Here is a 17500-nt window from a genome sequence, read left to right as displayed (position 1 = left end):
GAGTTTGTTGTAATTACAATAGGTGAAGGTTAATGTATGACGCATGAAATTGATATATACAAGAGGTTTTGTTAGTGTATATTGTGTGTATAATGGAGGCGCAATGGCCCATTGGTTAGGGCAGCGGTCTTACGGTCGGAAGATCGTGGTTTTGATTCCCAGACCGGGCGTTGTGTGTGTTTATTGAGCGAAAACACCTAAAGCTCCACGAGGTTCCAGCAGGGGGTGGTGGCGAACCCTGTTGTACTCTTTCGGCCAAACTTTCTCTCGCCCTTTCTTCCTGTTTCTTGAGTAATGCTGCGATAGACTGGTGTGCTGTCCAGCTGGGGTGGGGGGACACATACGGCGATTGTATATGTACTAGGCTTACAAAGTCCTGGGGTCGATTTGTTCGACTAAAGGCGGTGCTCTAGCATGGCCACAGTCAAATGACTGAAACGAATAAAAGAATAGAACAGCCCATCCGACTAAAGGTGGTGCTTACAGGTTAAATCAACCCAACCTGGTGCATACCATTTAAGTACCTGGTTTTCTCCAGAATCTTTTATATTGTTATATATATATATATATATATATATATATATATATATATATATATATATATATAACATTATTATGATTGACCGTTGACTGAACACTATTCAATTTTTTTTCTCCGTGTTTTTCTCCTTGTCTCCGTATTCTTTCTGTTGAAGAGCGTAGCTCGAAACGTCAAAGACTTTCCGTATTCCCGAGCGTCATACTAATATATACTTTTGTTATTTACACCACCTGTCCTCGTCTGTTGTTATTATTTGTATATTCTCCTATATATATATATATATATATATATATATATACGACGGGCTTCTTTCAGTTTCTGTCTACCAAATCCACTCACAAGGCTTTGGTTGGCCCAAGTCTATACTAGAAGACACTTGCCCGAGATGCTGTGCTGTAGGAATGAACCTGGAACCATGTGGTTGGGAAGCAAGCTTCTTACCACAAAGCCACACCTGCACCTAATGGCATTTCTTCTAGCTTCTGAGTTCTGAGTTCAAATGCTGCTCAGGTTGACTTTGCTTTATGTACTCTCAGGGTCGATAAAATAAGTACCAGTTGCACGCTGGGATCGACGTTGTTGACTTGCTCGGTCTGCTAGAATTTCAGGCCTTGTTGCCATAGTCGAAAGGTTTAAATAAAATATAGGATTATCTGGTTTTATGTAACTTAAAGATGCGAGATGCGACTTGTGAGAGGTTCAGCTATTATTTATAACAGGTCAAACAACGATGATGAGTATAGTGAATGGTGTCAGATGCAGATATTGTCAGGGCTGCTTTACATCATGCAGAGTTGTGTGTTAGATGTGTACAGTGAAGGAGTGTGTGTGTGTGTGTGTGTGAGAGGGAGAGAGAGAGAGTGACTGTGTGAGAGAGAGAGAGAGAGAGAGAGAGAGGGCGAAAGCATGCTTGTGAGTGAGTGAGAGTGAGGGAGAAAGTGTGCTTGAGTGTGTGTGAGAGAGTGAGAGTGTGTATGAGTGTTTGTGTGTGAGTGAGTGTGTGTGTGTGTGTGTGTGTGTGTGTGTGTGTGTATGTATGAATGAGAGTGACTCTGTGTGTGTGTGTGTGTTTCAGCTGTGGTGAGGAAAGAGTTTGTATGTGTGTGTGAGTGCATGTGTGTCATGTGCATTGTGCACATGTGGCGTACAATAGCGAATGTGTGTTTGTATATATATATATATATATATATATATATATATATATATATATATATATATATATATACCAGTTTGTGTGCGTATATGTCTGTATGTCTGTGTGTGCACGTACGTATGTGTGTGCTGCTACGTATGGCAATGAAAGACTTCTTTGTTGCTATTGTGGCTGTTGCATATTTTGTATACATGTTTTGGTGTATATATATATATATATTTGTTTATATTTGTGTTTGTATTGGTGTGTGTATGTATATATGTATGAGTGAAATGAAGCTACTATATACATATATATGTTTATATTTGTATGTATGTATGTGTGAAATGAAATTGCTATATGTGTGCGTGTTTATATGCATGACTGTACATCTGCTTGCACCTATATATTCATATGTATATTGCATATGTATGTTTATGTCTGTGCATGCTTATATGTGTACATGCATGTGTTTGTATGAGCCAGAGGAAATTACTATAGATAATATATATATATATATATATATATATATATATATATATATACATACATATATATGCACACACACATACATACAAATATATATACACGCACACACACACACACACAAATATATGCATATGTATGCGTTTATATGCATGTGTGGTTGTGTGTGTGAGTGTTTAGCTATATAATGACTTATTTGAAATGCTGCAGTTTATTGTTGCATGGTGCACTTGACATGCAGGTGCTATCTGCACATTATGCAGTGCAAGCAACAGTGAAATAACGTCTTTGATTTGGTCAAGGAGTTGTTTTCTCTGTGACATTGCCGAAATTCTTTACAAGACAATGAAATGAAATGAACCAGAGTCGAATGAAGTGAGGTGTGATGAATGGAGAAGCTGAACTCTTTTGTGCTCTGAGATCAACAAAAGGACTGCAGAACGTCTCTCACTTTCTTTGTCTCTCTCTTTCTCTCTATCTCTCTCTCTATCTCTCGTCATAAACTCTTCTCCCACCATTACAAACATCATCACTGTTAATGCCACCACTTCTACCTTCACCACTGCCACTAAAACCATCATCACTATTAATGTCACCACAACCACCGCACACAATTATTGTCACTTACCACCACCACCACCAACACCACTACCATGTTGCCACCACCACCATCACCACCACTACCACCTGTGTCCAATAATGTGTTTTATTCAAAGTCTAATAATATGGTCATGCTGTAATGTGATTATCCAAAACTCTGCTGTAGTTTGCAAGAGGACCTTTGCCTCCGGAAGGTTTTTTTTTTTTTCAACTGAATAACCAAATTCCCTTTCATCAAACGGGTAACCATGTTAAATGGCACTGATCACATGACCACTGGGTTGAATCATGTGATCAATTTAGTAAGCATGTAATTTGTGTGAAGCATGAAAATTCTATGAAACAAATGCTGTGTCTTTCTCTTCTTCTTTCTCTTTTATATTGCCTTCACACCAGTGGGTGTGTTTGTGTGTGTGTGTGTATATATATATATGTGTGTGTGTGTGTGTATATATATATATGTGTGTGTGTGTGTGTGTGTGTGTGTAATATCTCATTGCCATTATCTATCCCTCGCAGATCCTACTTTCATTTTCACTTCCTCTCATCCTCTTTTTACCCCCTACCAGATGTAAGTAGCTATGCGGGTGCTTTTACATGGAACCGCCACAACTGTTTTACACCACCAGAAGGCCCGGTCTGAACACTTCCGTCACAAAGTAGGGGTCTTCTTGAGTATGGCATGGCACCAGGGATCTTGGACCTTTGTCAGCTTTCCTGAAAGGTTCAGCTTCCTGAGGTCGAATAAATTTGTAGGTAAACAGGTAGGTAAGTTAATGGATAGATATGTAGATAGATTAGGGGTCTAGGTAGATGGAAAGATAGCTAGATAGATTGATAGATAGACAAGTAGGCATGGAGGTAGGCAGGCAGATGGATATACAGATAGACACACAGACAGACTGAGAAATAAATAATCAAGGAAGTATCTAGGTAGAGATGACAGCTGTCTTGTTATATGTTTTTTTATTGTTGTTTTGTTGTGTTTTTATTGTTGTTTTGTTGTGTTTTTATTGTTTCATTGTCTAATTTTCTCCCGTCTTCTCTGTCGTTCCAGATGCAGTCAGAGAGGATAACATGATCGTCCCGTACCTGAAAAGCCTGATGCGGCGCCGTTGTCGAGTGCGACTCCGCAAATGGGTTGTGCCTTTCGTTGTCATCTTCTTTCTCATCGTCTGGATCACACGCCTCAACTCCTTCGACATTGAGGATGATGACGGTGACACAAACTTAGGAATCTGGGGGTACAAAGCTCCGTTGGTAAGCAATGACGACGACAGCGGCAGCAGTAGCAGCAGCGTGTTGCATTGGCTGTCGGGCCGTGAATTCATTGGCAAACAGCTACTCGCTCATGACGCGAAGAGGATGGCACAGATCAAGGCATTCCTGCCAGTTTTATACCCGTCCGATTGGGGCCAAGCGCCAGAGGCTGACGAGATCGTCCTTCAGACGCAGCGGCTTCTGCACGACCTCGGCTACTTTTCAAAGCTCAGCTGCAAAGAGCTGGATGCAGCACACGTGTTCTCGTCCCTGTCGATCAGCGATCGGAAGCACGTCGACGTCGGTTTGGTCAAGAAGCGAGAAATCGTGCTGAAGTCACAGGGTCGTGACCTCAACATAAAGGTCAGCTGCATGCAGAGTGTCTACGACGCGACCAAGTGCACGTTCATGGGAAACTATCGCCTGCTGCGGGAGGTGCTCTTCTACATCGCCCTTGAGAATCCACTCATCGTCCGTCAGCTTGGGTTCTGCCTACGCGGGGACCGCATTGCCGAGCCCCTGCGCCACAAAGGAGTCATACTTGCCATTGAACAGGGTCACCCCCTCGTACTCAACGACATCAAACATTACAGCTGGTTGCTACGGTTACAGGTAAGCATTTCTCTTCATTTACTTTTCTCTCCCTCTCTCTCTCTCTCTCTCTCTCTCTCTCTCTCTCTCTCTCTCCCTCTCCCTCTCAACATTTATCATTTCTGATCCTACACAACCATGGTATTCTTCACCAATGTCACTGGCACCCTTCACTATCACTAACTTTGTCCTGTCATAACCTTTAACTGCTTGCTCTGTCTTTCAGATATTGGTGAACTATATATATAAAATATATATGTATATATATATATATATATATATATATATATAGACGGTTTAGATATAGATTCAAGGTTGAATATGGTACTTATGCGTAGGCACCCGAATATCGTATCCCAAAAGGATAGGTGATCAAAATCAAAAAATAAGCAACACGGATATATATATATATATATATATATATATATATATATATATATATATATATATATATATATATATATATATATATATATATAATAATAATATTATTAGGGACAAAATCCAAAATTTCAGGTAAAAAACTCAATTAAAATCAATTTATAAAAAATTAAAATTAAATTGAGCCTTATAGATAAAGTATATATAAAATATATATAGTTTTCGGGAAAATAACCAATTTTCAAGAACTCATCGATGAAAATCCACTATCACATATAGAAAAATTAATAATTAAAAGCACAATAAATGAGTATAATATAAAGTAAAGTAAATATCATAAGATAAATATAATAAAAAGATTACACGTGTTTCATAACCAATTTTCAAATAGAAAAGAAATATAAATCGATTAAAATCAATTGAAATTATCGAAAATAAGTTCTATTCAAAAATATAGCTACTCGTCAGATCGTAAGTAGAACAATAATTAGATATATATCTCAACCAACAATAAGTACCAAATGAATTAATATGAAATACTTATTATATAAAGATAGAAAAATTATTTAAAAAATATCATAATATCAAAATAATAACCATTCAATAATCATACCTTCATCCATTATAATAACATGTATATTATATACAAAAAACATCTTACCTAAATTATCATTGTTTTAAATACAAGTTGAACGAAGTTTAAGTTTAAAATAATAATGAAGATAAAATTAGTACATATTTAACCGGTGTAATAGTTAAAGCTATACTATTTAAAGCTAAAGACGTTTATTTAATTATGATTAAAGATCAATTGAATAATAGAAAAATACAAGATTATTTATTTCTACAAACGTAATAATAAAAAATATGAATGAAAAAATTATGAATGGAAAAAATTATGAATGAAAAAATTAGGAAAGAAAAAATTATTAAGAATAAAAGGTTAAACTTTATATATATATACAAAGTTTTGATTAAAAAAAAAACTTTAACGATATTATAAACTATAAAGATTAATAATTAATCAAATAATATTAATCAAAAATAATCGAAAATATATCAACACTATTCCAATCGAAGTTCTAATATTATGTTGAAATGAAACTATAACTTCTAAATAATATAGTGTTAAATAAGTTATCTATTAAAATAATCTATAAAGAACCAAATGAATAGTATAAAAACAAGAATACATATTATTTTCAAATAGTAGAAAATCTTTAGCAAAGTGAAAACAGTACTTATCCAAATTTTTCCGTAATTCAAACAGACTGGCCCAAAAGTAGGTTTACTGTTATCACGTAGGCACTTTAAGTTTCTTTTAAAATATTTTATTACATTTAAATTTCTATCTTACAATTAACTAAATTAGCACAGAATAATGGTTTAATAGTCTTTTTTTAAATTAAGATCTAAACTGTTAATATAAGAATGCAAAAAAGATAGCTGAAGAACTGTAAACATACTTATGGGCCACCCTGTATACATATATAGTCAATTCAAAGAACAAACAAACAAACAAACAAAAAAAAACCGAATGTGTGGATGTGCACAAGCTATATATCAGGTCATCAAGAATGAAATGTCCAGTTTTGAACTGAAAGTTTATTTTACTTTATCTCAACAAAAAGCAAAGCAGTTAATCAAAGTATGCACCTAAATTATCAACACAGTTTTGCCATTTTATTGGTAGCTGAATGCCAAAGTTAGGTACTAGCCCTTCTAGGATTTTCCATAGTGCTGTAGGAGCTGGGTGAGGTAGCTTCTTCTTGGACAGAAGCCATAATGAGTATTGTTCAGTAAGTCATTTTCTTCTAGGAACATTATCAATTTCTTTCTGATGATTTGCTCCATGACTTTACTGATATACGAAGTCAGAGCGATATGCCTGTTGTTTTTGGCCTCTGATCTGCTTCCACAGCTTTTCAGGAAGTATACCACTTGCAAGGAAACTGGAAATGTATCTGAAGTGGTTTCGCTAAAGCCTGCTTACATGACTTTAGGAGATTAGCTGCAAAGCCATCTGGACCAGTGGTGGAGCATGAGCTCATTTTAACTATGGCCACTGTTACATCTGTTTCCTCAATGTTGATATAATCAATGACTCACACCTCCTTTAATGCTAAAAAATTCCAAGCCCTGCACTACCAGCGTCCAAAACTGAATATGAAACTTACAGAGTACACTGTAACCATTCTCCAAGCTATGCCGAGATCACGCAGTTTGTGGCATATCATACCATATATATATATGTATAGATTTTGTCCCTTCTCCAATTGCTAGATGTCCTTTAAATTTGAAATCTTAATTGTTGATATGACATACCATGTCATAAGTGTCTGTATATTGTATTTTTTGTCATTTTGGTTATAAAATAAACAGATTAATCAACGGAATACAGTGTCTGCAAGTTGATGAGTACCTCATATTCCCCTCCATTTTCTTATTGCAATATATATATATATATATATATTTATAAATATATATTAATAGTTTCCACTACCTAGGTGACCAGGTCTGTAGTGGGGGTGGTTGCTCTGAGAGTGTAGCAGCTAGAATAAGAATAGTCTGGTCAAAGTTCAGGGAGCCCCTACCTCTGCTGGCAACTAAGGGCCTCTCGATTAGGATGAAAGGTAGGCTGTATAGTGCATGTGTGCGGACTGCCATGCTACATGGTAGTGAAACATGGGCCTTGGCTGCTGAGGACATGTGTAGGCTTGAAAGAAATGAAGCTAGTATGATCCGCTGGATGTGTAATGTCAGTGTGCATACATGACAGAGTGGAAGTACCCTGAGAGAAAAGTTGGGCATAAGAAGCAAGAGAATCGATTTTGCTGGTATGGTCATGTGTTGTGTATGAATGAAGACAGCTGTGTGAGGAAGTGCCACTCTCTAACTGTAGAAGGACCTGTGGAAGAGGTAGACCCAGGAAGACATGGAGTGAGGGGGTAAAGCATGACCTTTGAACATTGGGCCTCACAGAGGCAATGACAGGAGACCGAGAGCTTTGGAGATATGCTGTGATTGAAAGAACCCAGCAAACTCAAGTCAGATCGCAGCCATGCATGTCCGGCCCAGTTAAGAGTACCCCTGACGCATCAGGCAATATGATATGCTTGAGAAGACCTGTTGAGTCAAGTAAAACCAATATCGTACCTGTGGACGTTGCCCCTTGACTGGTTCCCATGCCAGTGGTATGTAAACAACACCATCCGAACGTGGTTGATGCCAGATCTGCCTGACTGGCTCCCGTGCCGGTGGCATGTAAAAAGCACTATCCGAACATGAGTGATCCCAGGTCTGCCTGACTGGCTCCCATGCATGGAAAGCAGACATTAGACGACAATGATGATGATGATGATGATGATGATGATGGCGATGCAAACAGGAAAAGTAGAACTCAAACTAGGAGTATATGTATATTTGTATTAATATTTAGAGGAAGCAACAGAGTGACACAAGGCCCGAGAGTTTTATGCATCGACACTCATCAAGCTTTGATAAGTGTTAATGTATGAAACTCCCAGACCTTGAGTCTGTTACTTCCGCTAAATATTACTAAACACACACACACACACACATATATACATATATATATATATATATATATATATATATATACACACACACACATACAGTGGCGCCTTTTAATTTAAGAATGCTAGTATACTAATGTTAAAATGGCATTTTTTATATATTCAAGTTAAGCATGCATATATATATCATCATCATCATCGTTTAACGTCCGCTTTCCATGCTAGCATGGGTTGGACGATTTGACTGAGGACTGGTGAAACCGGATGGCAACACCAGGCTCCAGTCTGATTTGGCAGAGTTTCTACAGCTGGATGCCCTTCCTAACGCCAACCACTCAGAGAGTGTAGTGGGTGCTTTTACGTGTCACCCGCACGAAAACGGCCACGCTCGGAATGGTGTCTTTTATGTGCCACCCGCACAAGCCAGTCCAGGGGCACTGGCAACGATCTCGCTCGAAAATCCTACAGGAGCCAGTCAGGCGGTACTGGCAACGGCCACGCTCAAAATGGTGCATCTCATGTGCCACCCGCACAAGAACCAGTCCAGGGGCACTGGCAACGATCTTACTTGGCTTGCCGGGTCTTCTCACGCACAGCCCATATATATATATATATATATATATAAATACATGTATGTATGTATGTACACGCACACATGCATACATATGTATGCAGGTATAAATACACTGACATGTATATATGACTGTGTATATATGTAAGCATACACGTATACATATATAGAAATATATATGAAAAGACATATAATGTGTGTGTGTGTGTAATTTGATGTATATGTATGTAAAAACGTATGTATATATGTACATGCATGTACATATATACACATTGTATACACACACACACACATGTATATTTATTTATTTACACATACACACACATGGTTATGCTTGTACACGTGTATTGAAACATGTGTTTATATAAGTACGTACTTGTGTGTGTATTTATATATGTATATATGCATATAATGTATGTGTTTGTCTGTAAGTACATGCCTCTTCATACATATGTTCACGTGTGTATACACACACACACACATTTATATATATATATATTTATATATGTATGTATGTATATATGTGTGTGTGTATACATTTGTGTGTTTATGTATGTGTGTATATATATTTGTGTGTATGTGTGTGTGTATACATATTTTTGTGTTCATGTATGTATGTATGTATATAAGCACATGTTTGTACAAATGTTTTCATGTATGTATGTATATGTGTGCATGTATATATGTGTGTGTATGTATGTGTATCTGTACAACCACAACCCATTTGTGATATCCACTACAGCAGATAACCACAGAGGAAATCAGAAGTCTATCGGCTTTTCTCTCTGTCCGTCTGTCTGTTTGTCTCTCTGCCTGTCGGTCGGTTGCTAGGCGACCATGTTGCATTTAATTTCATAATGGAATTTCAGTCTTGGAGACTCATCTTTAAGCTGAGCCATACCAAAGCTGTCTCTTGTGGTTGTTGTTATTATTATTATTGCTATTATTATTATTATTATTATTATTATTATTATTATTATTTTGAGGTTTTCAACAGTTTTGTACTTGTCTCCATCTGCTGCTGCACTCCCATGTGCATCATCCCCATGTTGGAGAGTTTCTGTTGCGTTGCCAACTGCACCATCGCCATATTTCCTTCATCTGCGTATTGTTGCTGTTGTTGTTGTTGTTGTTGCTAGGTTGTTGTACAGTCTCAGCAATTTGTGTTTTGGGACTGTGGGGCTTGTGTTTCTGTCCTACATTTATTATTCATTATTGCTTATTATTCATTATTATTATTATTATCATTATTATTATTATTATTCTGTCAAGGCAAGTGAAATCGAAATCAAATCAAATTCGCAAATTCGATGACTGGCACCCGTGCCAGTGGAGCGCTAAGAGCACCATCCGAGCATGACCGCTGCCAGAACAGCAGACTGGCTTCTGTGCTGGTGGCACGTAAAAGCACCCACTACACTCTCGGAGTGGTTGGCGTTAGGAAGGGTGTGTTTACGTCCCCCGTAACTTAGCGGTTCGGTAAAAAGAGACCGATAGAATAAGTCCTAGGGTCGATCTGCACGACTGAAGGCGGTGCTCCAGCATGGCCGCAGTCAAATGACTGAAACAAGTAAAAGAGTAAAAGAGTAAAGTAGTGAAATTCAACAGAAATATCTTCATCATATAATTTAGCTTCCAGATTTTTCCATCGTGTTTGTCTTAACCCCTTTTGACACCAACCCACCTGAGACCACCACTCCTGGTTCTGCTATACAAGCTTTCTTTATGCTAATTTACATTTCAAGAAGCAGAGTAATTTTGCTAAATTCTTTATTGGTTTAAAAATAGATTAAAACAACAGGCAGCATATTTCAACAGAAGAAATATCCTTGTCATATAATTAAGGTTTCCAGATCTTCCCATCATGTTTGTTTTAGCTCCATTTGACACCAATCCACTTGAGACCACCACCCATGGTTCTATGTCACAAAAATTTTGTTTTAATGTGATGTAAATGCAATTTTCCCATCAAAAATTTTGTGCTAATTTATGCTGCAATTACCAACTTAATAAGCTATTTCAGTAAATACTTCATTATTTTTAAAATTAATTTTAACGAACGCACTGTATTTCAACAAAAATATCCTAGTCATGTGATTCAGCTTCCAGGTCTTTCCATCATGTTTGTCTTAACCCTTTTTATACCAACACATCTGAGATCAATCCCCCCTGGTTCTCTGAAACAAACTTCCTGTTTTAAAACAATCTAAATTGAAATCTTCAATAAACATTTCATGTTAATTTATATTCCAAACAATAGCTTTTAATAATGAGTTTTTTTTTTCTTACAAAATTCTTCATCATTTTCAGAATTAATTGAATCAATGACAGGTTTTGTAAAATTTAAATTAAGCGAAACAAAGGCACCCTATCTCAACAGACACATACTGACAAAAGTATTAATGGAGGAATCCTTGAAGTGAAATTCTTCCTCTTTTCCTGACAGCGCAAAGAAGAATTTCTAGCAGTATTGTGATTGTTAGTCATTCGATGACAATGAAGAAGTTTTTTCACCCTTAGCCTAATGTTTCCACCCAGGCACTGCAACACCTTGCATAACATTAACATAATGTTTGTCCTGTGAATGCAAGTAGGGGTTTGCATTGACATACCTGTCATGGTTTCTGTGTGTGTTCCATAGCTGAATGCTTCTCCCTATCACAAATCTTATAACAGCAGACCCTTGAGTTGGTGATATTGTGCTAGCTTCACCAGAGAGGCTCTCTGACAGGGCTGGAGGGTCCTGACTTTACTAGTGTATCAGTTTTTATTCCAAATTGATGTGTGCATATTGGTATGTATATGCATGTCAGTCTACACCTGTCTGTTTATCTGTCAGTCAGTCTATATATGTTTATCTAGAATTATGTATGTGTATAAATGTATGTCTGCATATATGTGATTTTAAAACTGCATGTTTATTTATAAAAATAGGCACAAATCCAGATATTGAAATATAAAACGGTATATATATATATATATATATAGTATATTTGCCACCTAAATAAACCATATACATAAACATGTTTGTGTGTGTGTGTATATGTGTGTGAATATATACATATCTATCTATCTATCTATCTATCTATCTATCTATATATATATATATATACATACATGTGTGTATATGTATTTTTTTTTTATATATACATGATATGGGTGTGTATATATATAAAAATATCTAGTTTTATTTTTAACTCATACACGTAGGAATAAATATAAACACATACAGATGTTAGCGTGTATATATAACAGCTAAACTTCCATGTGTGTGTCTATGTACGAATACCTTAAAATCATTTCACGTTGTCTTGGTATGAAGCGAAATAGATTTTTATTTTCTTTCAGTGTTTCTGTGACAATAAGACACTGACAACCTAGTTGCATGACAAAACAATATGCCTTCATTGATAACAACAACAACAATAATAATAATGATGATAATAATAATAATAATAATAATAATAATAATAACAATAGTAGCAAAGTCAATGTTTTCTTAACTTACTGCAAGGCCTTGTACATTCATTGTATGTACCTAAATAATAATAATGATAATCCTTTCTACTATAGGCATGCGGTCTGAAATTGGTGTGTGTGTGTGTTGGGGGTGGGGGGACTAATCAATTATATCAACCCCAGTATCCAATTTATCAACACTGAAAGGATGAAAGGCAAAGTCGATTTCGGCGGAATTTGAACTCAGAGCATAAAGACAGATGAAATAGCGCTAAGCATTTCACCCGGCATGCTTGCCATTCTGCTAGCCTGTCACTTTAAATAATAATAATGATAATGATAATAATAATAATAATAATAATAATAATAATAATAATTAGGATGATAATGATAATTTTGTTATCATCCTCATCCAAAAAATGTCTCTAAAATGCTTGTGCAAAGAGAGGGAGAGAGAGAGAGTATAAAAGGTGACATGATAAAGTGTGTTGAGGTGAGCACAGGTGCTAGGCAAAAAATGATGTAGTTTTGAGATAGATCTAAATTGGTACTTGACAAAGTTTTGAAGAATGGACATGAGAAAATCTTGATGGGGTTTTAAAATACAAACAGATGGTGTTAGCGCACCATTGACCAGACACTGTTTGACGTAAAGAAATATGAGAATGACACGTTATCTTTTTTATCACCACATTTCTGGTGAATTTTACTGCTTTTGTCTCAATTAACTTTGAAAAAAATATCGAACCAGGAGTGGTGGTCTCAGGTGGGTTGGTGTCAAAAGGGGTTAAGACAAACACGATAGAAAGATCTAGAAACAAAATCATATGATTTGGATATTTTCTGATGAATTTCACTGCTTTTGTTTCAATTAATTTCAAATAATTAAAAATTTACAAAAAAAATTTGTCATTATTAATCTGGGATTTGGAACACAGATTAATATGAAATTTTGATGAAAGGTTTTTATTTAAATTAGTTTATAACAGGAAGTTTGTATCATAGAAGCAGGGGTGGTTTCATGTAGGTTGGTATCAAAAGGGTTAATAGAAACATGATGGAAAAATCTGGAAGCTGAATTGTATGGTTAGGCTATTTCTGTTGCAATACACTGCCTTGGTAAAGCGGCGAGCTGGCAGAATCGGTAGCACGCCGGGCGAAATGCTTAGCGGTATTTCGTCTGCCGCTACGTTCTGAGTTCAAATTCTACGAAGGTCGACTTTGCCCTTCATCCTTTCGGGGTCGATAAATTAAGTACCAGTTACGCACTGGGGTTGATATAATCGACTTAATCCATTTGTCTGTCCTTGTTTGTCCCCTCTGTGTGTAGCCCCTTGTGGGCAGTAAAGAAATAGGTATTTCATCTGTCTTTACGTTCTGAGTTCAAATTCTACCAAGGTCGACTTTGCTTTTCATCCTTTCAGGGTCGATAAATTAAGTGCTAGTTGCGTACTGGGGTTGACCTAATCACCTGACCCCCCTCTTCCAAAATATCGGGCCTTGTGCCTAGAGTAGAATAGAATACACTGCCTTTGTTCAATTTAATTTTGAGAACAATGAAGAATTTACTGAAATAACTTTACCCTTGTTTCAGTTAATTTTGAAAAATAATGAAAAGTTCAGAAAAATAACTTCGTCGTTATTAAGCTGGAATTTGGTAAATAAATTAACATGAAATTTTTTTATTGAAGGTTTAATACAGATCTCTTTAGCATAGCAAGTTTGTATCGTAGCACCAGGGATGATTTTGGGGCAGATTGGGACCAAATGTGTTAAGACAAACATGCTGGAAAAATCTTGAAGCTAAATCACATGACTATGACATTGCTGTTGAAATACACTGCCTTTGTTTCGATATATTTGGGTTTCATTAGTGTCAGTTCTTCACTATATAAACTAGTTTGGGGCAGATTCTCATTGTGTGTGTATGTGTATGTGTGTGTGTGACATTTTGTCCCCTGCTTCCTTTTTTTCTCTCTATGTTGCTTTGTTTTTCTTTCACTTCTCTTTAAGCCCCTCTTCTTCTCTCCTATCTTATCTTGTTCAGTTCCCAATCTCAGCTCTCCTCTCCCAGCACTCTCTCTCTCTCTCTCTCTCTCTCTCTCTCTCTCTCTCTCCTTCAGCATTTACTCTCTCTGTCCCCCTCTCCTTCAACGTTTTCTCTCTCAGCTCCCTCTTTCTCATCTCTCCATCTTTCCCACTCCCTCTCTCAACTCTCCTCCCCCCTCCTTCATCTCCCATTCTCTTTCCTTCCTCTCTCCTCTCTCACACTCATCCTTGTCCACCCACACAAACACCTCCCCCTTACCCATTCACTCCTTCCCCTCTTCCACTCCCGACCCCACCCCCCACTTCATATCAATACTGGACTTCATCAATTATTTGGCTCAATATTGATTAAGGTCAGATTCATTAAGGGCAGGGGGTGGTGCTGCTCTGGCCAACACCCCACCCCACTGTGTGCTGCCACCGCCACCACCACCACCACCACCACTACAAACCACCCACACACATCCCTATTGTCAAAACTACCATCAACACCACTGTCTCTATCTGCTCTACCACTATTACTACCACCACCACCACCACCCGCACTGTCTCCACTCCACTGCCACCATCACCACCATCACCACTGAGACAATCATCAGCACCACCTCCACCACCACCACCACCACCACTACTATCGAAACCACACCACCTCCTCTACCTCCATCTCCATCACCACCACCTCCACCACCTCAATCTTCACCAGCAGCACTACCACCACCACTTCCTCCTTCACCATCAGCACCACCACCACCACCTCCACCACCACCACCTCCACCACCACCACCTCCATCACCACCACCACCACTACTATCGACACCACACCACCTCCTCCACCTCCACATCCATCTCCATCACCACCACCTCAATCTCCACCAGCAGCACTACCACCACCACTTCCTCCTTCACCATCAGCACCACCACCACCACCACCTCCACCACCACCACAATCTTGACCACTGCCAGCGCTACTGTCCCCCTCCACCTCCACCGACCTCATTGCCACCTCCACCTTCACCTGTATGTTGTCACAATCTGTTTCACCTGTCTCTTTCATGAAACAGTTGCTACCTGCAATATGGCCGGCCACTGGTTACCATGGAAACAGCTGTTACTTCCTTCCTTCCTTTCTTTCTTTCTTTAGTCATTTATGTAATTATCTTCTCCAGCAATGTCTACCTGTGGGGTGGGTTGGGGCAGGGCGGGCGGGGCGAGGGAGATTGTGCATGCGTGTGTATTAGTCTGTGTGCATGTGTGTGTGTGTGTGTGTGTGTCCGTTTATATCTGTGCACACGCACATCTGTTAGTGTATGTGTGTGTGTGAGTATTAGTATCTCAGTGTGTGTGTGTGTGTGTGTGCGCGCGCGATGATAAAGCCAACAGGAAGTGGATGATGATGATGATGTTGTCAAGGTTACAGTTGCTTTTTGTTTTCATGGCTGTTATCCTTATACTGCTCATCATCATCATCATCATCATCATCGTCATCATCACAGTTGTCATCATTGACAGCACCATCACCAACACTACCATTTCGATCATCACCATCATCACTGTAATCATTGTTACCATCGGCATTGTCGTCGTCATCATCGTCATCAGTGCCACCACGACCATCATCACCATCCTCATTGTCCGTCATCACTGTCTAGTGCTGGAATGGCAGAATCATTCAGCTCTTGGATGAAATACCCTCTCATGTCTCGTTCTATCTCAAATCCCATCCTGAGGTTTCGAATATTAATACAAGACTAACACTAACTTTACCTGTCATACTCGTGGGGTTGATAAAATAAAGTAGCAGGCGCAGGAGTGGCTGTTTGGTAAGTAGCTTGCTTACCAACCACATGGTTCTCGGTTCATTCCCACTGCGTGGCACCTTGGGTACCTTGTGTGTATGTGTGTTTGTACCCCGTCACCACTTGACCTAATGCTCCACGAGGCTCTGGCAGGGGATGGTGGCGAACCCTGCTGTACTCTTTCACCACAACTTTCTCTCACTCTTACTTCCTGTTTCTGTTGTACCTGTAATTCAAAGGGGCCAGCCTTGTCACACTCTGTGTCACGCTGAATATCCCCGAGAACTATGTTAAGGGTACACACGTCTGTGGAGTGCTCAGCCACTTTGTACGTTAATTTCATGACCAGGCTGTTCCGTTGATTGGATCAACTGGGACCCTCGTCGTCATAACCGATAGGGTGCCATGGTGTATGTGTAAGCACAGTTTGTTAGCTTCAGAAATCTCCTTCACAGCCATGTGGCTTCAATCCCATCATGTGGCACGTAGGGCAAGTGCTTTCTTCCATTACCCTAGACTGACAAGTGGCTTGTCAGTGGATCTGGTAGATAGAGACTGTGTAAAATCCCATCTTGTGTGTGCACGTGTGTATGTGTCTGTGTGGTCAGACATTGAGAGCGGAGTAGGATGAAATCATTTGAGATTTTGATGGCAAAATTTGTTTAAGAAAACAGCAACAAGAAAAGACAAAACACAGACACCCTCCCCTATCGTCTCTCCACAAAAACTAAAACAATACAAAACAAAACAAACAAAATACATAGCAAAAAAACCAAAGAAACAGCTGAACCTTCTGACAGTAAAAGAAAATTGAAATTTGAATAATTAATACAAGTTAATTGAAGAAAATCGTTATCTCTCGACACAATTATTAAGTCTCAATGAAACTCGTTTTCATTTTTATGAAATTTGTCTGTTTTTTTTAAATATATATATATATTCGTCTGTGATTATTTTCATCATCTTTTTCTTTTTACCTGTCAATTATCTAAGATAATTTTTCTCTTCTCAATATTTTTACTGTTTTATTTTTCTTCTCTCTTTTTTTTGAAATTAAAAAAGAAAAATATATGAATTATAAAAATTTGGAGAAAACTT

At 38.1% G+C, this 17500-nt stretch overlaps 1 protein-coding gene across 3 annotated transcripts in view; it reads left to right on the top strand.

Annotated features, from left to right (window-relative positions):
• Positions 1-17500, top strand: part of LOC106883011 (uncharacterized) — a 110488-nt gene that overhangs the window by 59739 nt on the left and 33249 nt on the right. For all 3 annotated transcript variants that reach the window (XM_089346474.1, XM_089346473.1, XM_089346472.1), the window contains exon 2: positions 3817-4631. In XM_089346474.1, the coding sequence (XP_089202600.1) occupies positions 3837-4631 (795 nt within the window). In that variant the 5' untranslated portion in view covers positions 3817-3836. The remainder of the gene's footprint in view (positions 1-3816; positions 4632-17500) is intronic.

Source organism: Octopus bimaculoides, chromosome 30, assembly GCF_046866305.1.
Source record: "Octopus bimaculoides isolate indiv1 chromosome 30, ASM4686630v1, whole genome shotgun sequence".
NCBI lineage: Eukaryota > Metazoa > Mollusca > Cephalopoda > Octopoda > Octopodidae > Octopus > Octopus bimaculoides.
This window is presented reverse-complemented; position numbering and strand designations above follow the sequence as displayed.